The sequence below is a fragment of the Tupaia chinensis genome, unplaced genomic scaffold, assembly GCF_000334495.1.
Source record: "Tupaia chinensis unplaced genomic scaffold, TupChi_1.0 Scaffold148234_1, whole genome shotgun sequence".
Classification (NCBI taxonomy): domain Eukaryota; kingdom Metazoa; phylum Chordata; class Mammalia; order Scandentia; family Tupaiidae; genus Tupaia; species Tupaia belangeri.
The window spans coordinates 3,835,399-3,861,909 of NW_006208084.1; the positions used below are offsets into that span (position 1 = coordinate 3,835,399).

General features: G+C 42.6%; 1 protein-coding gene, 1 non-coding gene and 1 pseudogene across 5 annotated transcripts in view; all 3 read left to right on the forward strand.

The window, feature by feature from the left end:
• The window catches only part of PRDM4 (PR/SET domain 4), a 36,109-nt gene extending 20,439 nt beyond the window's left edge, over positions 1–15,670 (forward strand). For all 4 annotated transcript variants that reach the window (XM_006170344.3, XM_006170343.3, XM_014584948.2 and 1 more), the window contains 8 exons: positions 37–831; positions 3,725–3,874; positions 5,622–5,740; positions 7,028–7,113; positions 8,457–8,584; positions 9,451–9,765; positions 12,489–12,657; positions 13,989–15,670. In XM_006170344.3, coding sequence (XP_006170406.1) covers positions 37–831; positions 3,725–3,874; positions 5,622–5,740; positions 7,028–7,113; positions 8,457–8,584; positions 9,451–9,765; positions 12,489–12,657; positions 13,989–14,301 — 2,075 coding nt within the window. In that variant the 3' untranslated portion in view covers positions 14,302–15,670. The remainder of the gene's footprint in view (positions 1–36; positions 832–3,724; positions 3,875–5,621; positions 5,741–7,027; positions 7,114–8,456; positions 8,585–9,450; positions 9,766–12,488; positions 12,658–13,988) is intronic.
• LOC114006478 (small nucleolar RNA SNORA17) lies at positions 931–1,063 on the forward strand. The gene has a single exon (XR_003548188.1). It is a non-coding gene; the product is annotated as a small nucleolar RNA SNORA17 (small nucleolar RNA).
• Positions 15,671–16,572: 902 nt separating the features above from the next.
• LOC102494519 (fatty acid-binding protein 5 pseudogene) lies at positions 16,573–17,126 on the forward strand (annotated as a pseudogene).
• Positions 17,127–26,511: the final 9,385 nt, after the last annotated feature.

Consider the following 26,511-nt stretch of genomic DNA (forward strand, 5'->3'; position numbering starts at 1 on the left):
AAAGTCTCTGATATTTCATCTTTCTCTTTCTCTTAGGCATTTTATCTTATTTAGCTGACAGACCACCTCCTCAGTACATCCACCCCAACTCTATAAATGTTGATGGTAATACAGCATTATCTATCGCCAATAACCCTTCAGCACTAGATCCCTACCAGTCCAATGGAAATGTTGGATTAGAACCAGGCATTGTTTCAATAGACTCTCGGTCTGTGAACACACATGGTGCCCAAAGTCTTCATCCCAGTGATGGCCATGAAGTGGCCTTGGACCCAGCAATCACTATGGAGAACGTTTCTAGGGTCACCAGCCCAATCTCTACTGATGGAATGGCAGAGGAACTTACAATGGATGGTGTGGCAGGTGATCATTCACAAATCGCAAATGGCTCCAGAAGTCATGAACCTTTGTCCGTGGATTCTGTGAGCAACAACCTTGCAGCAGACACTGTAGGACATGGTGGTGTGATACCCATTCATGGGAATGGCCTGGAGCTCCCTGTGGTCATGGAGACAGACCACATCACTAGTCGGGTCAACGGGATGTCGGACAGTGCCCTCAATGACTCCATCCACACTGTGGCCATGAGCACCAACTCTGTAAGCGTGGCACTCTCTACCTCACACAACCTCGCTTCCTTAGAGTCTGTTTCCCTGCATGAAGTTGGTCTCAGTCTAGAACCAGTGGCTGTCTCCTCTATCACTCAGGAGGTTGCTATGGGAACAGGCCATGTAGATGTATCTTCAGACAGTCTTTCTTTTGTACCACCTTCACTGCAAATGGAAGACTCCAATTCAAACAAGGAAAACATGGCAACCTTGTTTACAATTTGTGAGTGTGCTTTAGCCTTTCTCTCGTGGAAATATTGGTAAAAAGGGTCATCGTGCCTAATAAGCGTAGCCACAGAGGGGGGTGTAGAAGGTAACTAGACCTGCCCCTAGAGGCGTTGCAGTTGTGGCTGCTGTGTCACAGCTGTGTCAGTTGTGGGCAGAGAGTACAGAGGCTATGTCTACGCTCAAGTGTTCTGACCCATGAACATTTGAATGATTAGTAACCTGACACTTAAAAAAGTAACTAGATTGGAATTTTTCTTTTTAAAATTTGTCTTTTTATTGTCCTTGATATCAGTATGGTGTCTTTTGTGTAAGTAAGCTAAATGATATGTATTTTGTTGGTCCTTACAGCATCCTCCTGAAAAAGGAGATACAAAGTAGTTACTTCTGTAATTTATGGATAAAACTTATAGCTCAATAATTATTTATTATAATTACTTTTTAAAGAATTATTAAATTTTATTATTATTATTATTTTTTAATTTGACCAGAGAGGGATAGAGTGAGTGAGAGAGAGAGAAAGTAAGAAAGCAAACCACTAGATCCAGGACTCAAAACTTGAGTTGGCCATGTGGAATTTCAGTGCTCTTAACCACCATGCCACTTGCCAGCCCCAATTATAATTATTTTTAATTTGCTATAGTTATGTGTGCTCACCAGAGAGAGACAGAGGGAGAAACACCACCACCAAGTCTGGGACTTGAACCATGGTCAGCCACATGGGAGTTCAGGACCTTAACAACCATACCACCTGCTGTCCCTAGCCCAGTAATATTTAAAGTTTCACAAATATAGGGTAATAGAAGTGAACTTAAGTAAATGCTGTTCTGTGACATGCCCTTTTTCTTTCTTCTCTTAAGAATTTTATTTATCTTTATTTATTTTTGTTTGACCAGAGAAGGACAGAATGAGAGAGAGAAAGGGAAGGAAAGTGAGAAATCAAGCCACCAGGTCTGGGACTTGAACTGTGGTCAACCATGTGGGAGTCCAATGCCCTTAACCACCACACCACTTACCAGCCTGTGTCCTGTACTTTTTCAGCACAAAACAAACAAATGTATTAGATCACCTTTACTTTTATAACCATATGGAAAAACATAGGTAGATATAAATGCAGATTTATTGCATGTTCAAAATTCATATAAATGACCATAGTTTGGCATGTAGGAGTTATTTTTTATTGAGCAATAACAAAAAAGCAGCATGAAAATAATAACATTATTGGTATCATTCATGCGGAAGTGTGAGTACCCTGTGCTAACCTCTGCTAGAAGCTGAGTACAGAACTGTCTACAAAGAGATAGCACTTTTTTTTTGGGGGGGGGGAGGTTTTTGCTATAGGGTATGTGCATTTGCCAGAAAGACAGAGACAGACAGACAGAAATCACCCTCCAGCGGGGATGGCCATGCTGCAGTCCCTTCTCCTTCATTCTCCTCTTGGAATCTTGGGCACACACGCACACGTGCCCAGTGTGAGTTTTAAGCCACTGGGTCTGGGACTTGAACCACGGTTGACTGCATGGGAGTCCAGTGACACAGCCATTACACCAACTGCTTGTCCCCTAAAGATTATGTATTTTAAGAGTCTTATGAATTGGGAAAATTTGAACTCAGTCACTAATAATTTCATGAATACTATTCTTTAACAGAGAGAAAAGAAAGTGTAAAGATTAGACCAAAAGAAGATTTATAGAGGGCACTCACAAGCTTGTAAAAGTGAAAGTGATAAGAACAGAGGACAATATATGAATGCACTGCTCTGAAAATGCAAAAAGAAAGTCCCTATGGGCAATAAGGTATTCAGAGAGCTAAGCAATACATCTGCAAGAATATGTTTCTAGCTGCTCTCCAAAAGGGCAACTTGTAGATTTTCCTTTTCCTTAGAATGTGTCATTGTGGGGCCAGCAATTGGTGTCATGGTTAAGGCACTGCACTCCCACATGGCTAACTGTGGTTCAAATCCTGGACCTGGTGGCTTGAAAATCACAGTGGTCGTGTGTGTGTATGCCTAAAATCCCAGAAGAAGGAGGGATTGTAGCATGGCCATCCCCCCTGGGGGATGATTTTCACCTTTCCTCTCACTGTCTCTCTCGCTCTTTTTCTGGTGAGTGCATATGCCCTATGTCAGAAACCTTAAAAAAAGAAAATGTGTCAGGCACTGGACACTCCCACATGACTGACCACTGTTCGAGTTCTGGACCTGGTGGCTTGCTTTCTCACTTTGTGTGTGTGTTTGTGTGTGTGTATCTGGTCAAATTAAAATAAATGAATGACCAAATAAAAAAAAGGGGGACCAGCAGTTAGCGTAATGGCTATGTCGCTGGACTCCCATGTAGTTGACCGTGGTTCAAGTCCTGGACCCAGTGGCTTAAACTCACGCCGGGCGTGTGTGCGTGCGTGCATGCCCAAGATCCCGAGAGGAGAAGTGAAGCAAAAGAGTACAATAATATAACTGTTTTGGACTCCATTATCTTGTAATGTCTCTGTGATTAATAGCATTTTAATTCAATTTCCTCTTAAAATTCAGGATTGGAATCTTTTGGCCTGGGGGCACCATATCTGAAATGTTACATATCAGCTACTTAATGTAGGTGCTGTGCTTGGCTGCTGAGGTAGTACAGTGCCGTATTTTGATCCATCTTTCTCGTGCACTGAGTGGGCAACTTTCCCTTTCGTCCCGAAAGGAAAACTCATCTTATTGAAGTCTGTAGGGAGGTAGAGGTGTATGTCTGTATTGTAAGAAAGTGGTTCTTTGAGCAGAGTATTTCTACTGGAACTTTGTTTCTTTCTGGTTGTTTTAGTAGTTAACACTGAAATAAAAATCCAGGTGGCAGTCTCACCTGGCTGAACAGAATAAGCCCATTTGTGCCTCTCCTATTTGCTGTCCACAGGGTGCACTCTCTGTGACCGAGCCTATCCCTCTGACTGCCCTGATCATGGACCGGTGACCTTTGTTCCTGACACTCCGATAGAGAGCAGAGCGAGGCTCTCTCTGCCAAAGCAGCTTGTTCTCCGCCAGTCAATTGTGGGAGCAGAAGTTGGTAAGAGCCTTGGAACCATGAAACTCCGTTAAGTCTCTTCTTCCTTTGTAGAGTGGAGTTGTGAAAGTGTGAGTGTATGATTTAGTGATTATTTGGTGACCAAAAGTCAGTCTATGACCCAAGATTCATGCTTTTAGGAAATATTTGTCATTTGGTGGTGGTAACAATAAATCAGAGAGAAAAATGTATTGGCAGGACGGCTTTCCGTTTCTTAGAATCAGAATTGAGTAGAGGAAAGAAGCCTGGCCTGAGTCTTTGAAGACTTGTCTTTTACACTTAGCTGTCTCATCCCCTAACAATTATCCTAACAGTATTCTCTTTAAAACTTAGCATCTTGGGACCAGCAGATGGCGTAATGGTTATGTCACTGGACCCCCATGTAGTCGACCGCAGTTCACATCCCGGACCCGGTGGCTTAAAACATGCTTGGGGGACCAGCAGTTAGCATAATGGCTATGTCGCTGGACTCCCACGTAGTCGACTGTGGTTCGAGTCCCACACCCGGTGGCTTAAAACTCACACCGGGCGCGTGTGCGTGCGTGCCCAAGATCCCAAGAGGAGAATGGAGGAGAAGGGATTGCGGCATGGCCATCCCCCCTGGGGGGTGATTTCTCGCTTTCTCTCTCTCTCTTTCTCTGTCTGTCTGTCTGGCGAGCACACACGCCCTATGACAAAAAAACCTCTCAAAAAAAAGAAAAAACACATGCTAGGTGTGTGTGTGCATGCCCAAGATTCCGAGAGGAGAATGATGAAGGAGTCATGGCGTGGTCCTCCACCCCCTGGAGTCATGAGACCTTGACACCCTGAAGAAGGAAGGAAGTAATTTGCCCAGAGTTACATAAGGCTAGAAATGTCAGTGCTGGGATTCCAAACGCCCACGCAATCATCCCAAGTGATTTCTCGCTTTCTGTTCCTGTCTCCAGAAAGTGCACATGCCCTATACCAAAAATCTCTCTTAAAAAAAAAAAACGAACTTAGTTTCTTTTATGGAAGCATAGGCAATTCACCACTGATAACCTCATGGCACAAAAGGTATGAGAGGTCTTCAGAAAGTTCACAGATGTGCATTATGGAGAACTGCATGGGTTTCAGGAATTTTTTTGCACCAAAATAAACTCATATTTTAATTCCTTTTTTCCATGAAATTTTTAAGTCTCCTAGTATTTAAATAAAATATTTGTAGATTGCCTGACGCTCTTTAGGAAAAGGGATAAGGAGTGTAGCCTACCAGCGGCTACTTGCCTACTTAGAGTTTAACATGGCTTCTGAGGTGCTGTCCCTTTTCTTTGAAAACGGGAAATTAGGTGTCTCACTCTTTCAGCTGCAGCGCGGCCATGCGTCCTTTCAAAGAGACTAAGCAGCTTAGATCATAGAGAGCAGTGGTTTAGGGAGAAAAGAATTTAGAAGGTTGGTTTTCTTGCTTTCTATTTTGGTAATAGAGTAGTATTTTTATTTCTCTTTATGTGTAACTCCAAAGTGATTTATGAGGAGGAACATTGGTCGGTTTCTTGTATTCCAGGATTTCTGACACTGCTTCTCTCTATGTGTTTCCCCATTTACTCTGCTCACCGTATCTTACACATGTGTAGGCTAGGACCTTAGGGCCTGCCTGTCCTCAAGAGAGCGGGCATAGCCGTAGTTTTTAGGTTCATTGAAAAGAAGATTCTTTGCATGGGTTAAGCATCTGTCTCTTCTTTATTACTAGTCGTTTAAATCGATTGTGTAGTTGGTGTCCTTCTACTGATAGGTGTGTGGACTGCAGAGACCATCCCTGTGCGGACTTGCTTTGGGCCTCTAATTGGCCCGCAGAGTCACTCCCTGGAAGTAGCAGAATGGACAGAGAAGGCAGTTAACCATACCTGGAAGGTCAGTGTCGGTGAGACTTTCGCGACTTTTGGCTGTTTGTTATACTAAGATAGTTACCAGTGATACGAAGTTCAATTAGCCAGGACTGATACAGTACCATTCTCCTGTCATTTGTTTAATATTATATTCATTCTATTTTTTTAAAGAATTATTTTATTTAACTTTATTTACTTATTTTAATTTTAACACAGAGGGACACAGAGAAAGAGAGAGAGACTGAGAAGCAAGGTGCCAGGTCCAGGACTTGGACCGCAGTTGGCCATGTGGGAGTCTAGCACCCTCAACCACCATGCCACCTGCCAGCCCCCATTCTGTTCTTGATAGCCAACTTAGTAATATATAGCAAAATATTTTATATTAGAGTATTGTTGAAAATTGAGAATAAATGGTTTTAGTCCCTATGTTGTGAGATAATTGATTTCAATCATTTTATGCATTTTAATTATTTCTGGTACCTGAGGCCATGGAGTTTGTATGATGAAAGCCTTATTTTATAATCAGCTAAAACATTCCGCAATACTCAGCTGAAGAAACAAGTTCTAAGATATTAGAAGATTAAGATTATTTCTCTGGGTTGTGTTTTTTTGTTGTTTATTTTTTTTAGCTTTTTAAAAAAGATTTATTTAATTATATTTATTTATTCATTTATTTTAATTTGATCAGAGACAGAGAGAAAGTGAGAAAGCAAGCCTCCAGGTCTAGGACTCGAACCATGGCCGGCCATGTGGGAGTCCAGTGCCTCAGCCCTAAAGAGACAGAGTAGAAATGCACGGTTTTGACATAAACAGCTATTCTGACTTGAGAATGATGCTTGCAAATGACGTGAGGGAAGTGGGTCTCGTGGTAATTGTAAAGGTAAGTTGCAGTTGTCATTGGGGACTTCAATTATGGTGTTCAAAATGGAGCTCAGAGTGCTAGGTCCAGTTGGAAAAATGAGAAGGGCCGATTCTCTGCCTTTAATGGACAGTCGGTCGTTTAGTGCCTGTGATGCCTGTAACTGATGAAGACAGATAGATGAGGAAACCTTTTCCTTTTCCAGCATAAAAGTGAGTAAGGACAAAGTCATTCTGTACACTTAGTACTAACTGCAGGTGTCTGAGGGCTCTTGAGTCTTGCTGGGAACAGTGGGACTACTGAAATGACAGCCATGTGGGAAGGGCTGCCATTTTCACCCTGACCAGGAAAGCGTGTACCTACTGCACTTAAGCGAATACACGGTCGCCGGCCGAGATCTGTTGTAGTACTTTGTCACTGTCAGTTCATTTGACAAGGTGTTTTCCATTGCAGATATACCACAATGGTGTCCTAGAATTCTGCATCATTGCAACTGATGAAAATGAATGTAATTGGATGATGTTTGTGCGCAAAGCCAGGTAACAGTAGCCTTGAGTGGGAGAAATAAGTATCATTCAGCTGTTTTTCAGTAGGGAGCTTTGCACAAGATTGGGAAGAGCTGAAAAATCCACATTGATACCTGGATATACTTAAAGCCTAAGACTTCTTTCCAGTAGTGGTTGACTAATGGCGATTATAAATCAAAACACACAAAGCTGTCCTTTTTATTTTTATTTATTTATTTAACAACATATTTTTAGAGGTTTTTGCCATAGGGCATGTGCATTCACCAGAGAGAGACAGAGGGAAAATGAAAAATCACCTCCCCCAGGGGGGATAGTCACATCACAGTCGCTTCTCCTTCATTTTTCTCCTGGGATCTTTGGGTAAACATGCATACATGCCCACTGGGGTCCAGGACTCAAACCATACTCAGCTGTGTGGTAGTTCAACAACGAACCACCACGCTATCTGCCCACCCCTTTTTAATGACGAGAACAATATAGTCACTATTGAATTTGCAAGTGGTTATCTTCTCTTTATATTCGCTGTTAGCCTCCTCAGGCTGCTACTGGAGTTAATTCTTGTTCAACTAGCTACCTGTATGTCTTTTTTAAATTTTTTTAAGAGATTTTTGCTTATAGAGCACATGCACGCATCAGAGAGATGGAGAGAGACAGAAGGCAAAAAATCACCTCCTTGGGGGATGGCAGTGCCACAGTCACTTCTCCATTCTCTGAGATTTTGGGCACACATGTGTCCAGTGTGAGTTTTAAGCTGCTGAGTTTGAGATTCAAACCATGGTCGATTGTGTGGGAGTACAGTGATGTAACAATTATGTTATCTTGGTCCCTGTTATATTGTTTTTTAAGACTACATGTTATTACTCTTTGCCTCAAGTAACAGACTCTAGTGTTTCCTTTTTTTTTGGAGAGGTTTTTGCTATAGGGCGTGTGTGCCCGCCAGAGAGACAGAGAGATAGAAAGCGAGAAATCACCCCCTAGGGGGGGATGGCCATGCCACAATCCCTTGTCCTCCATTCTCTCGGGATCTTGGGCACACATGCACACGTGCCCAGTGTGAGTTTAAGCCACTGGGTCCAGGACTCGAACCGCGGTTGACTGCATGGGAGTCCAGCAACATAGCCATTATGCTAACTGCTGGTCCCGTAGACTCTAGTGTTTCTGACTGTAGTGGTTGTTAATCAATCGATAAACTAGAGTAAGAATTGTGTTTCTCTTCAAGTCTCTCCTAATAGATGGATAATTATTCAGAGAAATTAGTTCTCAGTTTTCATGTATGGTTTTGCTATCGAGTATATGATATGTTTAGTATAAAGTTCAAAATTAATAAACTTGGTCTATTATATGTGGTGATTTAGGAACCGGGAAGAGCAGAATTTGGTGGCTTATCCCCACGATGGAAAAATATATTTCTGCACCTCACAAGATATCCCTCCTGAAAACGAACTGCTTTTTTATTACAGCCGGGATTATGCTCAGCAGATTGGTAAGTTAATGTAAGATTTGTTCATTGTGCCTCTAGCACAGTCAAAATGTCAAGGACCAAGAGTAAAGTTGTGGTGATGATTTACATGTCAGCTGAGCAAGCCACATATCTTTGTAAATACGGAACAGACTAGTACCCCAGTGTTTGAGGTCTTAAAATCTGCAAAGTTCATGACAACCTGAATGTTACCAAACAGTATTCATAAGAAATGATCTTTGATGCTATACCTTTGATTTGGGCTTTCAAGTTCCTAAGAGTATATTTTATTTTTTATTTAGTTTTTGTTCATGATAGAGACCTACGTGTGTGCTCTTGAATGAGAGGGAGAAACAGAGACAGACAACCTCAGTAGGGTTTTATCGTGCTGCAAACCACTTGCCCCAGTTCTCCAGCCTGTTAAGATCTTGGGCAGGTCTGGGCCATACCAGGTGTCTTTAAGGTCAACCAAACCACGGACCTGAGCCCTGTGGTCAGCCATGTGGCCTCAGCACTGCAGCTCAGTATGCTGCTGACTTCACCAAATGCTGGGCCTTTAAGGCTACTTTTGTGAGCTAGCACTATTCAGATTTAAGTTCATAAAACAGAGTCCCTGATTTGATTTAACCTGCATAGGCTTTCTCTGCACTGTATCATGACAAGTGATGTTTAAGAGTTATGTGTTATAGAATGTAAATATTTTGCTTAGGAAAGAAGCCTTGTAATCTTGTTTTACTAAGTGCTTTTATGCACCTGGTACACTATTTTAGATTCTGGAAATAGAGCATTGAACAAGATGGTTTTACAGGAAGGGGGCAAGTTGGCTACTAATATTAAGAGCAAGTTTTAAGACAAAGTATCAGGAGACATTGAGTAATTTCTTTTTAAAGGTGTTCCTGAACACCCAGATGTGCACCTCTGTAACTGTGGCAAGGAGTGCAGTTCCTATTCAGAGTTCAAAGCCCATCTGACCAGCCACATCCATAACCATCTTCCTAGCCAGGGCCACAGCAGCAGCCACGGACCAAACCACAGCAAAGAAAGGAAGTGGAAGTGCTCGATGTGCCCCCAGGCTTTTATCTCTCCTTCCAAACTTCATGTCCACTTCATGGGTCACATGGGTATGAAGCCCCACAAGTGTGACTTCTGTAGCAAAGCCTTTAGTGATCCCAGCAACCTCCGGACCCACCTCAAGATACACACAGGTAAGTAATTTTGGATTGTCAGAATGTTTTCTTCTAATGAAAAATTTTCCCCTTGGCGAGCCGGCTCGGACGTCGCTCGTTCGCCCCCTGGACTCTCTTCCTTTCCCCCATCTGGCTGATGCACTCGCCCTGTTATGAGCCGTGGGGAAGGGGTCGGGGTGCACGGGAGCGCGCCTCAACCGCGGCGTTGCATCATTTCATGGAGCCCACGCGTTCAGGAGGAGCACGTGGCATCCATACTCGGCCTCTGGTGTGGCTGTCTGATAGCGTCATCAAGGTGTTCAACGACATGAAGGTGCGCAAGTCATCAACACCAGAGGAGGTGAAGAAGCGCAAGAAGGCAGTACTCTTCTGCCTGAGTGAGGACAAGAACATCATCCTGGAGGAAGCCAAGGAGATCCTGGCAGGTGATGTGGGCCGGACTGTCGACAACCTCTATGCCACCTTCGTCAAGATGCTGCCAGATATGGGACCAGCAGTTAGCGTAATGGCTATGTCGCTGGACTCCCACGTAGCCGACCGCAGTTCGAGTCCCGGACCCGGTGGCTTAAACTCATACTGGGTGCGTGTGTGTGCGTGCCCAGGATTCCAAGAGGAGAATGGAGAAGGGATTGCGGTGTGGCCATCCCCCCTGGGGGGTGATTTCTCGCTTTCTGTCTGTCTCTATCTGTTTGGCGAGCGGCAAAAACCTCTCAAAAAAAACGATGCTGCCAGATAAAGACTGCCGCTATGTCCGCTATGATGTGACCTGTGAGACCAAAGAGAGCAAGGGGAAGACCTGGTGTTCATCTTCTGGGCTCCCCCTAAGAGCAGAATGTTCTATGCCAGCTCCAGGGATACCATCAAGAAGAAACTGACAGGGATCAAGCATGAATTACAGGCAAACTGCCAAGAGGAGGTCAAGGACCACCACAACCTGGCAGAGAAGCTGGGAGGCAATGCTGTCATCTCCCTGGAGGGCAAACCTTTGTGGGCCCCCTCCAGTCCCCTGCCTGGAGCATCTGGCAGCCCCATACCTGCCCTTGGGGGTTGCAGGCAGCCCCCTTCCTGCCAGACCAGAGGGGCTGGTGGGCCCAACAAGGGAAGGGCAATTCCTTCACCCCAGTTGCCAAACAGCCCCCCTCCTATCCCCTGGATCTTTCTCCTCCCTTCATCCCTGACAGTTCTGGCTTTCCCAAACCGCTTTTGATCTTCCAATTCCTTCTTGGGTTGAAGCAGAGCAAGTTCCCCCCCAGGCAGGGGGGAGCCTGTATTTTTTTTTAACAACATCCTTACTCTCCATCTGTTCCTCCCCTCCCCATGCTGCCAGCTTCTAACCACAATAGTGACTATGTGCTTGTCTGTTTAGTTCTGTGTATAAATGGAATGTTGTAGAGATGATCCCTCCCGTGCCGGCTGGTTCCCTTCCCCTTTCTCCTTGTCATGGCCACTCATGGAAGCAGGACCTTCAGTTTAAAAAGATAATTGACAAATGAAAAGACTCATAATGGGGGAGAAATTTCCCCTTTAATCGTTATAGTGCATGTGCGAGGCGGAGGGAGGGCGAGAGGGAGATGAGTACCCGCCTTGGGATCTGGTTTTGCTGCGATCCCCTTCCTTCAGTCTTCCGGCCCTTTGGATCTTTGGCACTCTGTGTGTTGACATGGTTCAGACCAACACAACTGGGGCTTCGAACCATGATCCCCTTAGGGAATTCAACTTCTCTTGAGCAGTGTAGTACTATTGTGCCAGGGAACCAGCTCCCAAATGGGATTTTTGCAACAATTAGAAATTATAGTAGTGAAGGATTCTATTTCATCCCTGCTTTTATGAGGTCATATATGTTAACTAGAAAAAGACAGTAAATGAGAAAATATAGCTTGTAGAAATACATCAGTAAGGACCAGTAGCTGGCGTAATGGTTACGTTGCTGGACTCCCACGTAATCAACCTTGGTTGGAGGCCTGGACCTGGCGGCTTAAAACTGGCTGGGTTCGTGTGTGCTCAAGATCCTGAGAGGAGAATGGAGGAAGAGGGATTATGGCATGGCCACCCCATGATTTCTTGCTTTCTGTCTCTGTCTCCCCAGTGAGCTCACACGCCCTGTAGCAATAAAAACTCTTAAAAAAAAATGTGTCAATAGACAGGTAATAGAATTGGTGAGTTCTAGGAGCAGCAGATGGCATAATGGTTATATTGCTAAACTCCCACGTGGCCAACTGTCGTTCAAGTCTCAGGCCTGGAGGCTTGAAACTCATGTCAGGTTCATGTGTGTATGTGCCCAAAATCTCAAGAGGAAAATGGAGGACAAAGGATTACAACATGGCCATTATCCCTGCAGGGAGTGATTTCTCGCTTTCTGTATCTCTGTTTCTCCAGGGAGTGCACGTACCCTGTAGCAAAATCTCTCTAAAAAAAAAAAAATTGATGAGTTCTTTTGTTTAATAATTGTATTGGGGTACTGTTACTGAAGTGATTATTTTTCATTTGTTTGCTATAGATATTAAAATATTTAATATATTTGTGTGTAAGAGGTTCTAGAGGGAGGTTAAATGTTTATTCCCTTTACTACCTTTAATAAATTACAAATTTAGCAGCTCTGAATAATTCTAGGTAGAAGGCCTAGAGTGCCAGGTGACAGTTCGGTTACAGTCAGTTCCTCATTCCTGCCTCTGCTAGGTGTTTGCCCGTTTTGATTGCCAGCAGTTGTTTTATTTATTGTGATAATTTGGGTTCATTTGCAGGTCAGAAGAACTACAGGTGTACCTTGTGTGACAAGTCTTTCACCCAGAAGGCTCACCTGGAATCGCATATGGTCATCCACACAGGGGAGAAGAATCTGAAGTGTGATTACTGTGACAAGTTGTTCATGCGGAGACAGGACCTCAAACAGCATGTGCTCATTCACACACAGTAAGTTACCCTACAGCCAAGAGATCCTCCCTCCGGGGATCCCTAGTACAGCTATAGCCAAGCCTGCCAGGTCAAGGGCTTGGAAGTGCTGGCTCATCTGTGACCTGCTTCATGCTGTGGTAGATGTCGCCTGTGTTCCATGTAGCCAAGCAAGGATTGGATTTTTCTCTTTGAAAATTATCTCACTTGTTTATTACTTTAATCATGCACTTTATATACTTATTTGATGACCAGGATTGTACTAGGTTGTAGAAATGTGGAGGTGAAAGGCACTCTCCCTGTCTTTAAAGAGCTCAAAGCGCCCAGGAAGGGAAACCAGCATGTTAACCTTTCTGATAGTGGCACAGGTGTTAGCGTATGCACTTGGTTTTGAGAGATCAGAGGAGGAAAAGTTTCCTGGTAGTTTGAGCATTTTTCCCCCCAGTGTTGCTCTGGAGTGCATATATTCTCCAGAGAAAGGTTGGTCATCCACATACGAAGGAGGGATGGCCATGCTACAGTCCCTTCTCCTCCTGTCTCCTCTCAGGGTTTTGGGTTCACATGCCCAGTATCATTCTCAAGCTGTTAAGCCCTGGTCTAGGGCTTAACTATGCAGTCAGCCATGCACACGTGCCTCGCGTGACTCTCAAGCTGTGAGGGCCAGGACTTGAATGATACAGTTGACCATGTGAGATCTAGCATCTTAACTGCCATGCCACTCGCTGGCCCAGTTTGAGCTAAGTCTTCAGGAAGGTAGAATTAATGTGAGTGGTATTCTAGATGGGATTTGGTTCTTGCACACACGTGTGCCCAGAGTGATTTTAAGCCACCAGGTCCAAGACTCAAACCACAGAGTCAGCTATGTGGAATCTGCCTTAATCTCTATGCTACCTGCTCGTCCTGATTAACTTTTTTTTTCTTTAATTTTATTCATTTGTTTATTTTTTAATTTGACCAGTGAGAGAGACACAGAGAGAGAGGAAGTGAGAAAGCAAGCCACCAGGTCTGGGACTCGAACTGTGGTCGGCCACATGGGAGTGTCCAGCACCTTAACCACTATGCCACCTGCTGGTCCCTGCTGATTAACTTAATTTGTATGCACATAATGTTTTCCATCTGCAGAATTAAAAGGTTGGAATAAATTGGTTTTACAACTATTCCAGAGAATTCTAAGGACTCCACTGAATTCTTTACCACTGTCTCTTTGCTAGAAAAGGATGGTAGATACATTTCCTATATAGATGTATAGTAGGGTAGAGCTTTTTCTGAAAAAGCCCTGCAGTTGTGAAGAACACGTGCGTGCCTCAGTTTTCATTTGTTACTTCACATGTCTTTTCTTGTGTTGTTCTTAGAGAACGCCAGATCAAGTGTCCCAAGTGTGATAAGCTGTTCTTGAGAACAAACCACTTAAAGAAGCATCTCAATTCTCATGAAGGAAAACGGGATTATGTCTGTGAAAAATGTACAAAGGCGTATCTAACCAAATACCATCTCACCCGCCACCTGAAAACCTGTAAAGGACCCACTTCCAGTTCATCAGCACAAGAGGAGGAAGAGGATGATGACTCAGAGGAGGAAGATCTAGGAGATTCTGTGGGAACAGAAGACTGTAGGATTAACAGTTCTGTATATTCAGCCAATGAGTCACTCTCTACACATAAATAAAAAAAGCAGACTATTTTGGATGGAAAATGCAAAGGGAAAAACACACATAAACAGTTATCCACTACAATGTTTTATATAAAATGGTTTTGATTTCTTTTCAGACAGTAGTCAAAATAAACGGAATGAGATTGGAGAAAGCACTTATAGAAGAAAGAGTCTCCTAATGAAAACCGTTTAAAGCAGACTAGGAAAAGAGAACGTATGTCCTATTTTAAGTGACAAATGGGAAGGAGTCAGCTTTCGAGGTCTGTTCTTTATTTTTGTGATAATCTGGGAGATGCATTTCATGCCTGGGTCAAAGCTGCCTTCCACACAGACAAATCGGATGCATCATATTCTTCCATTAGCCCTATTTCTCCTAGCCCGATAGCTTGTTAACACTTTGAATTTGGTCCCTGCTCCATAGCCATCCCAGTGGCTGGTTGTGTTTTTTGTACTGTTGTGACTTACACTCATCCCAGATGGATTGCGGTGCTGCAGTGTAAGTGTGTCTTTTTGGCTGCAGCTCACAAGTTTAAGGTGGCACCTGCCTTAACCGTTATTTGGGAGCTTAGGGTAGATCTTGCTTCCCAGATTTTCAGCAGATGCCTGAGGGCAAATAGAAGAAGAGCAGTCAGTCAGTAGGCAGGGATGGGAAAAGAAAAGAGATGTTTTACCTGGCCACTGTCCCAGAAGATAGCTTTGATAGAAACCAGGGCAAGGAACCTGGTTATTGTTACTTAAAGATCTTTGTAGGTTTAGACATCTATATCCAAGAAAACCTCCAGTCATTCAGAGGGAACCTGGAGGTGTACAGAGAGCTCAGATAATGCCAGCTGGACTGCCTCCTGACCAACAGTTACAGACTCACCTGACACAGCGGGACCTCAGCCAATGTAAAGGGAGGAAAGAAATGATCTCTTATATTTGATTTACCTTATGAAAAGTATCAAGACACCATTAAAATGAAAATGTTGCCAACTCAGAGCAACAAGTAACTGTAAACACATTGGTGCATTGGGAGGTTAGGCCTTCCCAGTTGTCTGTGCTGGCAGACCTCACCAGATAAGCCTGGAGATGCCAAAGGAGTTGGAGGGTAAGGAAAGCTTAATGGATAGGACATGGGCCTGTTTTGGGGGTCCCAGCTTGATTAATTCATCCATCCACCTGGTCTTTGTGTCTCACATGGTGTTCGCGGAAGCTGACCATCGTTAAGTTGAAGAGATTGGTAAAACATGCTCTCCTGCTAGAAGGCACAACCTCTGGGCTGGAGTAGAGGACTTTGGTGGGAAGGTTTTGCTGCTAATGTATTTATGGAATGAATGTATTTCATTCAAACTTGTATTCCTCTAGGAAGGATTAAAATTAAAGCTTTTTTTAAAATACAGGATTCCTCTTGTAATCTTGTTTTTTGGAGAAAGGAGATGAATGTCTTTCAGGGGAAATCAAGTACAAGTTGAGTTTTTCTAAGGTTAGAAGGGAAGGAATTATTTTTTTTAATTATTACAGCGTCGAGGTCATTCTGAGTCACTCTTTCTGTGTAATAGTGCTTAGACAAACTGCTCTGGCAGTTGATGGCAGTTCATCCTTCCTCTTCTGTGATACTGCTTTATGGTAGTGCCTACTGCTTCCTTGGAGAACTGGCAGGTCTACAGTTGAGGGCAGTGTGGCGTGTAGTGGGTGGATAGGGGTAGCTACTGATAACGCATCACGAAGCCTCAGGCAGCTCTGTTTCCTGGGGCAGCTTCAAGCTCAGCCTTTTGCCAAAGGCGTCCGGGTCACGGGCTCCTCCTGTTCCCAGGAAACGCTAGTGCTGGAACTACACATTTCCTTTCTTCCATGATCTCAGTAGTTGGGGTTAAATTGCTCCCCAGGAAGAATTGCTATGTAGCAATCCTTTCTCCACTGGAGGCAAAGAGTACCCCAACAGGGTCTTCACATCATGATCCCGTCGCCTTCTGACAGCCCTGAATCGTAAGCAAGTCCATGCCTAGCGTATTCTGGGTAGCTCTGGACTTGATCCATGAAGTGGAATTGCCTTATAGATTGTGTCTTAACAATGTACCAACAGACCCCCAAATATCAAATATCCTACCTTTGAGGAAAAGGACACCCTGGGAGTGTTGATCAAAGCACTTTTGGTTGGTAATTTAGCAGTGTCAAGATATTTACATCTATTTATACCCATAATTCTGTGGAAATGCTTACACATAGGTAAAAGAGAAAATAGGCCATATTTTAGTTTGTTCTTCTGGGCATGTGATGAGGATGGAAGACTATACCAGTATTTAAAAAAAAAAAAATGTTGACTGTGAGCTCCTTGCCCGGGTCCCTACCCTGTCTGCTGTGCCTGCCCGCCCGCCCGCGCCCGCACTGGCCAACCTTCAGCAGCTGCAAGGAAGATGGCGCCTGGTGGACAGCAAAGGCTTTGGAGAGTACATGAAGGAAGTAGGTGTGGGAATGGCTCTGCGAAAAATGGGTGCAATAGCCAAACCAGATTGTATTATCACTTGTGATGAGAAGAACCTCACCGTGAAAACTGAGAGCACTTTAAAAACAGCACAGTTTTCTTGTACCCTGGGAGAAAACTTTGAAGAAACTATAGCTGATGGAAGAAAAACTCAGACTATGTGACTTTAAGGATGGTGCGTTGGTTCAACATCAAGAATGGGATGGGAAAGAAAGCACAATAACAAGAAAACTGCAAGATGGAAAATTAGTGGTGGACTGTGTCATGAATAATGTCACCTGTACTCGAGTCTATGAGAAAGTAGAATAAAAATTCCATCATCACTTCAGACAGGAATTAGCTGCAAGAATGAACAAGCTCAGTTCAATGAGCAAATCTCCATACTACTTTTTTTCATTACTGTGTTCAATTACCTTTATCGCAAACATTTTGCATACAACTATTTCCAAGTGTTGATTTAATTAAGATCATCCCTTTGGTTAGTAAATAAATGTGTTTGTGCTAATAAAAAAAAAAATGTGCCTTCCAACTGCCCCAGGTATATACCAGATCAGCCCTTCCCACATTGCTTTACCACAATTAATCCTTCAAACCTGCACCATGGAGCAGGGAGCAGCAGCTATCAGTAAGACCACCTGAGGCAGTAAGACCACCTCAGACCTCCTCCTGCATTCCCAGTGCCCCATTTTTTCAAAGAGAGACTTTTGCTATAGGGCGTATGCACTTGCTAGAGAAACAGAAAGCAAGAAATTATGGCCACGCCACAATCCTTTCTCCATTCTCTCAGAATCTTGGGCATACACGCACACGCACCCAATGTGAGTTTTAGGCTGCCAGGTCTAGGACTCAAACCACAGTTAACTGTGGTAGTCCAACTATGTAACCATCTGCTGGTCCCAACTGGCATGATTTTCAGCCCTCTAGGTCCAGGACTCAAACTACAGTCAGCCATGTGGGAATCCAACTCCTTAACCCCCATGCCACCTCCTGGCCCCTACTACACCAGCATCTTAACACTGAAAATGGATTAAAAAAAAAATGAAGTGTTCTCGCCATGCCCCCTGGCCGAGGGGAGATGGCCAATCCTTTCTCCTCCATTCTCCTCTCGGGATCTTGGGCACATATGCACTTGTGCCCGGCGTGAGTTTAAGCCACTGCATCCAGGACTCGAACCGTGGTCAACTACATGGGAGTCCAGCGACATAGCCATTATGCTAGCTGATGGTTCCAAGACCTGGCTTTTGACGGAAAGTGGAGTAATATGGAAGATTCACTACTGAGTGAAGTAAGCCAGGCTATGAAGGAGAGACATTGTATGTCTCCACTTAATATATACTGAGTGTCTCCACTCTATGACAGAAACTGAATGACTAAAAGATATAGAAATACAGTAAAGGGTTGTGAATACCAGATATAGGGTGGGAAGAGGATGGGTGAAAAAATAGAGTCTGAGGAAGGACATTGAGAGTGGCATAGTATTAATGGGACAAAGAAATAGGGTATTGTTACCTGTTGAAGATAACTTTATAGTAACAATTGGACTCGGGAGAAATGCACACATGTTGGATTATTCACTTTATGAGCTAAATAATGTGATTGAATGTATAAAAGAACTTAAAATAAAATGAAGAAAGTTATAAGAGAGCTTTGCTTAAAACTTAAAAAAATAAAAAAAGAACTATGTCTCTTGAAAAAAAAAAAATGAAGTGTTCTCAAGAAAGGAAATGAGAGGTACCAGCAGATGGTCTAATGGTTACATCTCTGGACTCCCATGTAGTTGACCATAGTTCAAGTCCCAGATCTGGCAGCTTAAAACACACCAGGTATGTATGCGTGCATGCCCAAATTCCTGAGACGAGAAGAGAGATTGTGGGGTGGCCACCCCCCAGGAGGGGGGGTGGTTTCTCACTTTCTGTCTCTGATGAGCACATGTGCCCTACAGCAAAATTTAAAAAGGAAGTGAATAAATTATGGCACATCCACTTTAAGCTATTAAAGAGGTTGAGGTCAATCCGTATATACTAGGATAGAAGTATCTCTAAGATGGGCCAGCAGGTGGCATGGTGATTGAAGGCACTGGATCCCGCATGGCCCACTATGATTTGAGTCCCGAACCTGGCAGCTTGCTTTCTCCCTTTCCTTGCTTGCTCTCTCTCAGGTCAAATTAATAACAACAAATGGAATTAAATAAATAAATTCTAGTGAAAAAAATATCTCCAAGGCATTGGTAAGAGATAAAAGCATGTGGCCTGATCATCTATTATTTATCTTTATATAACAGGAGTTGAACAATGCTAGATGTTAATCCTCTCTTACTATGCTTGCTTTTAGAATCTGGAAAGCTAAATAGACCAGATTCCTTTAGAGGCAAGATTCTAAACAAAACTAAAACTCCCCTAATCAGTTGCACTTGACTGAATTATGTGAGGAGAGGAGGGCTTGCAGCATCTCCTCTACAGGGTTGGATATCATCGTGTATTTTAGAGCTTCTGGTGATTACAGATGGAGACTCACTTTCTTTTTTTTTCTTTTTTTCTTTTTTTTTGGAGAGGTTTTGCTATAGGGTGCGTGCGCTCAGACAGAAAGTGAGAAATCACCCCCCAGGGGGGATGGCCACGCCACAATCCCCTCTCCTCCATTCTCCTCTCGGGATCTTGGGCACGCACGCACACGCACCCGGCATGAGTTTAAGCCACCGGGTCCAGGACGCAAACTGCAATCAACTACGTGGGAATCCAACAACATAGCCATTACGGTAACTGCTGGTCCCTTCACAGATGGAGACTTTCTGATGTGGCAGGTAGCTTCCCAATCATAGAAGCAGCAGCTAGCTACACCTTGCAAGCTCACTTCTGTAGTATTAGATTGGGAGTCATGCCTAGAATTTAGCTTGACTCTTTTCTTCACCCTTTTCAGTAATTCTATACTGTTTAATAAGTTCCTTTTGCTTAAGCTTACCAGAGGAGATTGTATTGTCTGCAAGTAAGAATCTGTTTGTTTTTTTTGTTTGTTTGTTTTTAAGAGGTTTTTGCGATAGGGCATGTGCGCTCGCCAGACAGGCAGAGACAGAGAGAGAGAAAGCGAGAAATCACCCCCCAGGGGGAATGGCCACGCTGCATTCTCCTCTTGGGATCTTGGGTATGCACACACACATGCCCAGTGTGAGTTTTAAGCCACCGGGTCCAGGACGCGAACCGTGGTCGACTACATGGGAGTCCAGCGACATAGCCATTATGCTAACTGCTGGTCCCTGCACGTAAGAATCTTAATCAAGAAATTGGTTTTGAGAAATGTTGCAGAAAACAGACCCTCAGGGATATAACATCTTGGCATTGTTATCTAACCTGGCTGACTTCCAAGGCAGTGAGGATCCAGTTACCATTAGAAGATGGGAAACAGAATTGTACTTGGCACCTATGGCTGAGATATGGGTTAATTATCACCTGCAATGAAATATACCCATACCAAATTCAGTTTAAACTATGTTCCCCCTTCCCTAGTTTAGTATCCTCAGAATCTTTTTGACATATAATTCCTCAAGATTTTCTGTTACTATATAAACTTTCTTTCCAACCTTTGACTTTAAAATGGCCTAAATAAGGGCTTTGATGGTTTCCTCTAGTCAGAGGTCAGAAGCAGTAAGAGGTGGTAGCAGTGGTAAGTGAGAATTGGAATTATTATTATTTTGGAGATTTTTTTGATATATAGTGTGTGCGCTACCAGAAAGAGAAAAACAGAGACACAGAAAGCAAGAAATCACCCCCAGGGGGGATGGCCATATCACAGTCCCTTCTCTTAGGATCTTGGGCACGCATGCACATGCGCCCGGCATGTGTTTAAGCCCCTGGGTCTGGGACTTGAACCGTGGTCGACTATATGGGAGTCCAGTGACTTAGCCATTATGCCAACTGCTGGTCCCTGGAATTATTCTTGAAGATAACTACCTGAAGTGTGGTCTTTACAAGATATTCGAGAATGATTCTCATTAGCTAGGAGAGGAGGAGCTGCTTCTGTTGTCAAAGGGAACCTGTAGGGGTTTTAGGACTTACTCTTTGGGATCCTTTCAAATATCACCATTCCACTTTTTCAGGTTTGCAATCTTTTTCTCCCAAATAATCTTAGTTATTTTAAAAAAATTTTTTTTTTAAGAAGTACTTATTCAGGGCGGCAGGTGGCATGGTGGTTAAGGTGCTAGACTCCCACATGGCCGATCAGTTTGTCTTGGACCTGGTGACTTGCTCTCTCATTTCTCTCTCTCCTCTCATCAAATTAAAAAAAATAATAAAAATTAAATATTAAAAAATTAATTCCATTAATATTATTATTTTTAAAAATTTGTCCAGAGAGGGAGAGAGAAAGGGAAAGGAAGCAAACTGCTAGGTCTGGGACACAAACCGCAGTCAGCCCTGTGGGAAGCCAGCACCTTTAACCATCAACTGCCAGCCCCAGCCAAATCTTCCATTAAAAAACAAACAAAAACAAACAAACAAACAAACAAAAAAAAAACATGGAAGTTGTGATTTAAGCCTATGTGGTAAAATTGTAACCTGAAAGATCAGACTCTTGCTCCTGGTTTATCACTGTATCAGCCTGAAGGCTTCTAGTGAGAAGAATTTATAATTCAGAGCAATCATTGATAACTCCTTAGTTCTTTGACCTGATATGTTTATTAGGGAGTTAGAGATGACTATGAGGCATTCACATTTATTTAGTCATCTTGATCATTTGTTTTTCTAAGTATTTTTCCATTTTGTACACATTTCCAAATTTAGTCAGAGTTCAAAATATCTTTAGTGTCTGTAGGGTCTGTAATGATGTCCCTCTTTTCACATCTGATGTGTTTGAGATCACTATTGCTATAGGTTTATCAATTTTCTTAGTAGTCTGAAGAATCAGTTTTATTTTTTCACTTTCTATATTACTTGCTTGTATTTTATGACATTAGTTCCTACTTTATTTTCTTCTGTCCACATTTTTGGGCTTAAATTGTCCTTTTTCTAAAATTTCTTTAAAATTACTATTTGAATACTGATTTCGTTTTTCTAATATATATTTAAGGTGATAAATCATCTGACTGTAGCTTTAGTTACATCCACCAAGATTTAATTTTCAGTTTTTAAAATTAACACATAATTACACATATCTCTGGGGTACAATTTTTTTTTAAGAATTATTTTATTTAACTTTACTTATTTTAATTTGGCTGAAGAGGGACAGAGTGAGAGAGAAAGAGAAAGTGGGAAAACAAGCCAACAGGTCTGGGACTCAAACCTTAGTTGGCCATGTGGGAATTCAGTTCCCTTAATCACCATGCCACCTGCTAGCTCTAGAAATACAATGTTTTGACACACATATTGTATAATGATCAAATCAGGAAAATTAGCATATCCATCATGTCATACATTTATTTGTAGTAAGAACATTCTAAAACCTCTCTAGTTCCTGTGAAATACACAATGCATTACTGTTACCTACAGTTGTCCTACTGTGCAATAGAACACCAGAACTTATTCCTATTATAATTGTAATTTTGTTTTTGTTTACTAACTTCTCCTACTTCTCCCTGTGCCCCTGCTTTCCCAAGTCTCTGTACCTACTGTTCTACTCTCTACTCCTTTGTAATTTTTAATTTTTTAGATTCCATTTGAGTGAGATCATGTGACATTTGTCCTTCTGCATCTGGTTTATTTAACTGAATGTTCTGCAGGTTCATCCATTACCTCAAATGAAAATATTTCATTTTCTTTCTTTTTTAAAGCTTTTTGTCATAATGTGTGTGCACGCCCTGGAAAATCAGAAAGACGGTGAGAGGGAAGGTGAGAAATCATGCCCCCCCCACACCCCGGGCCCCGGGTGTGTGTGTGGGGTGGCCATGCCACAATCTCTTCTCCATTTTCTCCTGGGATTTTGGGCACACATGCACAAGCACTCAGTTGCCAGGTCACACTCATTACTGAGGTTGATTCCAACTCTTGTACTAGTGCTGTGAGAAACATGGGAACACAGATATCTCTTCCACATATTGATTTCATTTCCTTTGGGTATACTCTCAAGAGTGGGATTGCTAGATATTATGGCAGTTTTGTGTGTGTGTTTGATTTTTGCCACACAGTGAGTGCACTTACCAATGAGACAGAGACAGTGAGAGGGAAGGTGATAAATCACACCCTTCCCCCCACCCCCAAGAAGATAGCACTGCAATCCCTTCTCCACTTTCCTCCTGGAATGTTAGGCATGCATGCAAATGAGCCCAGTGTGATTTTCAAGCTGCCAGGTCTGGGGCTCAAACTAATGGAGCCATGTGGGAGTCCAGTGCCTTAACCCATCACACCATCTGCTGGTCCCATGGTAGTTCTATTTAATTTTTTTTTTTTTTTTTGAGAAACCTTCATACTGTTTTTAGTAATGGCTGTAGTAATTAACATTCCTATCAACATTGTGTAAGAGTTCCCTTTTCTCCACATGGAACTTTTTTTCTTTTTGATAATAGACATTCTAAATAGAATGCAGTAGTATTTCATTGTGGTGTCAATTTGTTTTTCCCTGATGATTTGTGATGTTGAACATTTTAAAAATATTTGACCTTTATATGTTTTCATTTTAGAAATGTCTATGAAGGTCTTTTGCCCAATTTTTAAGTGAGTTTTTTGTTTGTTTGTTTTCTATTGAGCTCCTTGCGTATTCTGGCCATTAACCCTTTATCAGATGTAGATTTGCAATTTTTCTCCCATTCTGCAGGTTCTCTCTTCACACTATTGTTTTCTTTGCTGTGCAGAACTTTTTTGTTGTTTTGGAGGTTTTATTGTATAGGGCGCATGAGCGCGCCAGACAGACAAGAGAGACAAAGTAAGATATCACCCCCCAGAGAGGATGGCCATGCAGCAGTCCCTCCTCCGCCATTCTCCTCTCGGGATCTTGGGCATTCACGCACATGTACCCAGCATGAGTTTAAGCCACCGGGTCCGGGACTCAAACCGCGGTTGACTATATAGGAGTCCAGTGACATAGCCATTACGCTAACTACTGGTCCCAGCTTTTTTGTTTGATGAATCTCATTTATAACTTTTGTTATGTATACTTTGAGATTTCTGAAGATCCCTTGCTCTATCCAATTTCATGAAATAATTTTTCCCTTTATTTTCTCCCAGGTTTCAGCACTTACATTTAAATAGTCTATTTTGAGTTGATTTTTGCATATGTTGAAAGATACTTAGTCTCATTCTTCTGCATGTGAACATCCAATTTACCGTTTTTTTTTTTTTTTTTTTTAAGAGAATGTTCTTTCTCCAATGTGTGTTCATGGCATCTTTGTTGAAAGTCAATTGGCTGAAGGTGAGTGGATTTCTGGGCTTTCTATTCTTTCTGTTCCATTGGTCTGTTTCTTTGCCAGAATCAAGTTCTTTTGATTAGCTTTGTAGAGTGTTTTAAAATCAGGTAGTGTGATGCTTCTGGCTTTTTCTTTTTTTTTTCCTTAAGATTGCTATGGCTATTCAGGGTATTTTGTGGTTCCATGTGAATATTAGGATTGCTTTTTTATCCTGTGAATGGCACTGATGTTTTTTTAAGTATTGCGTTGAATGTGTAGGTCACTTTTTTGTGTGCCTCAAAAATGTATGTGTTGAGTTGGTCATTGAATGTATTAAGACAAAACATAATCCTCAGTCACTGGAAACGACACTTTTTTGCCTAGAAAAATATGTGACTTTTCTAATGATCCAATACCTTCATAGTATAGAAAGATAGGGCCTTTAGGAGTAATCAGGATCGGTGGTGGGGAGGGTCCCATGATTTGACTCCTGGTGAGTTCATAAGGAGACGGAGGTGACCAGAACATATGGACAAATGAACAGGCTAAGAGATAACAGGCTCCTGTTCTCTCATGATGTGATACCTTGCATGGCCTTGGGACCCCATGGATGGGAAAATCTTTACCAGATGTAGCCCCTGAACCTCCAAACTATGAGCTGAACAAACTTCTATTCTCTTAACCAAATCATGTAGTTTCAGGTATTCTGTATTATTGGCAATCAAACAGACTATTACAGGTAGTTTGTCTTTTTTTTTTCTTTTTAGAGGTTTTTGCTATAGGGCACGTGCACTTGCCAGAGACAGAGACAGAGAGATAGAAAGTGAGAAATCAGCCCCCCAGAGGGGATGGCCACACCGCAATCCCTTCTCCTTCATTCTCCTCTCGGGATCTTGGGCACGCATGCACACGTGCCCGGTGTGAGTCTAAGTCACTGGGTCTGGGACTCGAACTGCAGTCGACTATGTGGGAGTCCAGCAACATAGCCATTACGCTAACTGCTGGTCCCAGGTAGTTTGTCTTTTTTATTATAGTTTTTAGTTAAGTGTGCAGAGGTTATCTTATTGTGGCTTTGATTTGTATTCCCATATGAATAATGATATTTGGCATCTTTCCAACTGCTTATTGGCTTAAAGTCATTCATCAGTTTGGAAAACATTCTCAGTAGTAATCTCTTTAAATATTGCTCTCTAATCCTATTCTTATATTCCAGTTATATGTATGTTAGACCTTTGTACCATATTTGATATGTATGTTTTTGTTTTTTTGGAGAGATTTTCACTGTAGGGCGCGTGCGCTCGCCAGACAGACAGAGAGAGACATAGAAACAGAAAGCGAGAAATCACCCCCCACGGGGGATGGTCACGCCGCAATCCCTTCTCCTCCATTCTCCTCTCGGGATCTTGGGCACGCACGCACACGCACCCGGCGTGAGTTTTAAGCCACCGGGTCCGGGACACGAACCGCGGTCGACTACGTGGGAGTCCAGCGACATAGCCATTACGCTAACTGCTGGTTCCCGATATGTATGTTTTTTAAAAATAGTTTTCTCTTTGTACTTACTGTGGAGTTCCTATTGATCTGTCCTCAAATTATTAATCCTTATTCAGCTGTGTTGTCATTAATCCCATGATATTTCAGTTCTAGAATTTGCATTCTAGATTCTTTAAAGATCCCAGTTGTTTAATGATATATTCAATCTTATTTTTCCTTGGATTTATCAATACTGGCTATTTCAAAGTTCTAATGTCCAGGGACCAGCAGTTAGTGTAATGGCTATGTTGTTGGACTCCCATGTAGTCAACCACGGTTCAAGTCCTGGACCTGGTGGCTTAAAAAACTCACGCCAGGTGTGTGTGCGTATATGCATGCCCAAGATCCCGAGAGGAGAATGGAGGAGAAGGGATTGCGGCATGGCCATCCCCCCGAGGGGTGATTTCTCGCTTTCTGTCTCTCTCAGTCTTTCTGGTGAGTGCACATGCCCTATAACAGGAACCTCTCCAAAACAAAAAAAAGTTCTAATGTCTAATATAGGTCCAATGTGTAAATTTCTCGTAGGCCTGTTTCTATCTTCATCTTATTTCTTATTATGCTTGGTAGTTTTTGATGGTATACCAGAAACTGTGTATGAAAAACTGTAGATTCTTCCAGAGAGAATTCTTCCTGGCATGTCAGAGCAGGAACAAATCCAGTTAAAAATCAAGCTTACTCAAGGCTGAGCATTCAGTGTTTCAGAATGAGTAAGTGAACAGTTTGCCTCTTCTCTCTGATAACAATACATACCATACTATTAAAGGCAGCATGTCACTTTTAATTTACTTACCAACCTTACGAAGAATAGCACTGAGCACTGAGGACAGAAAAGTGGAGTCCTAGGGACAGCTGCCTGTATTCATGACTTCCTGAGCAATCTTAGCCAAATCACCTTTCCAGGCCTAACCCATTTTTTTTTTCC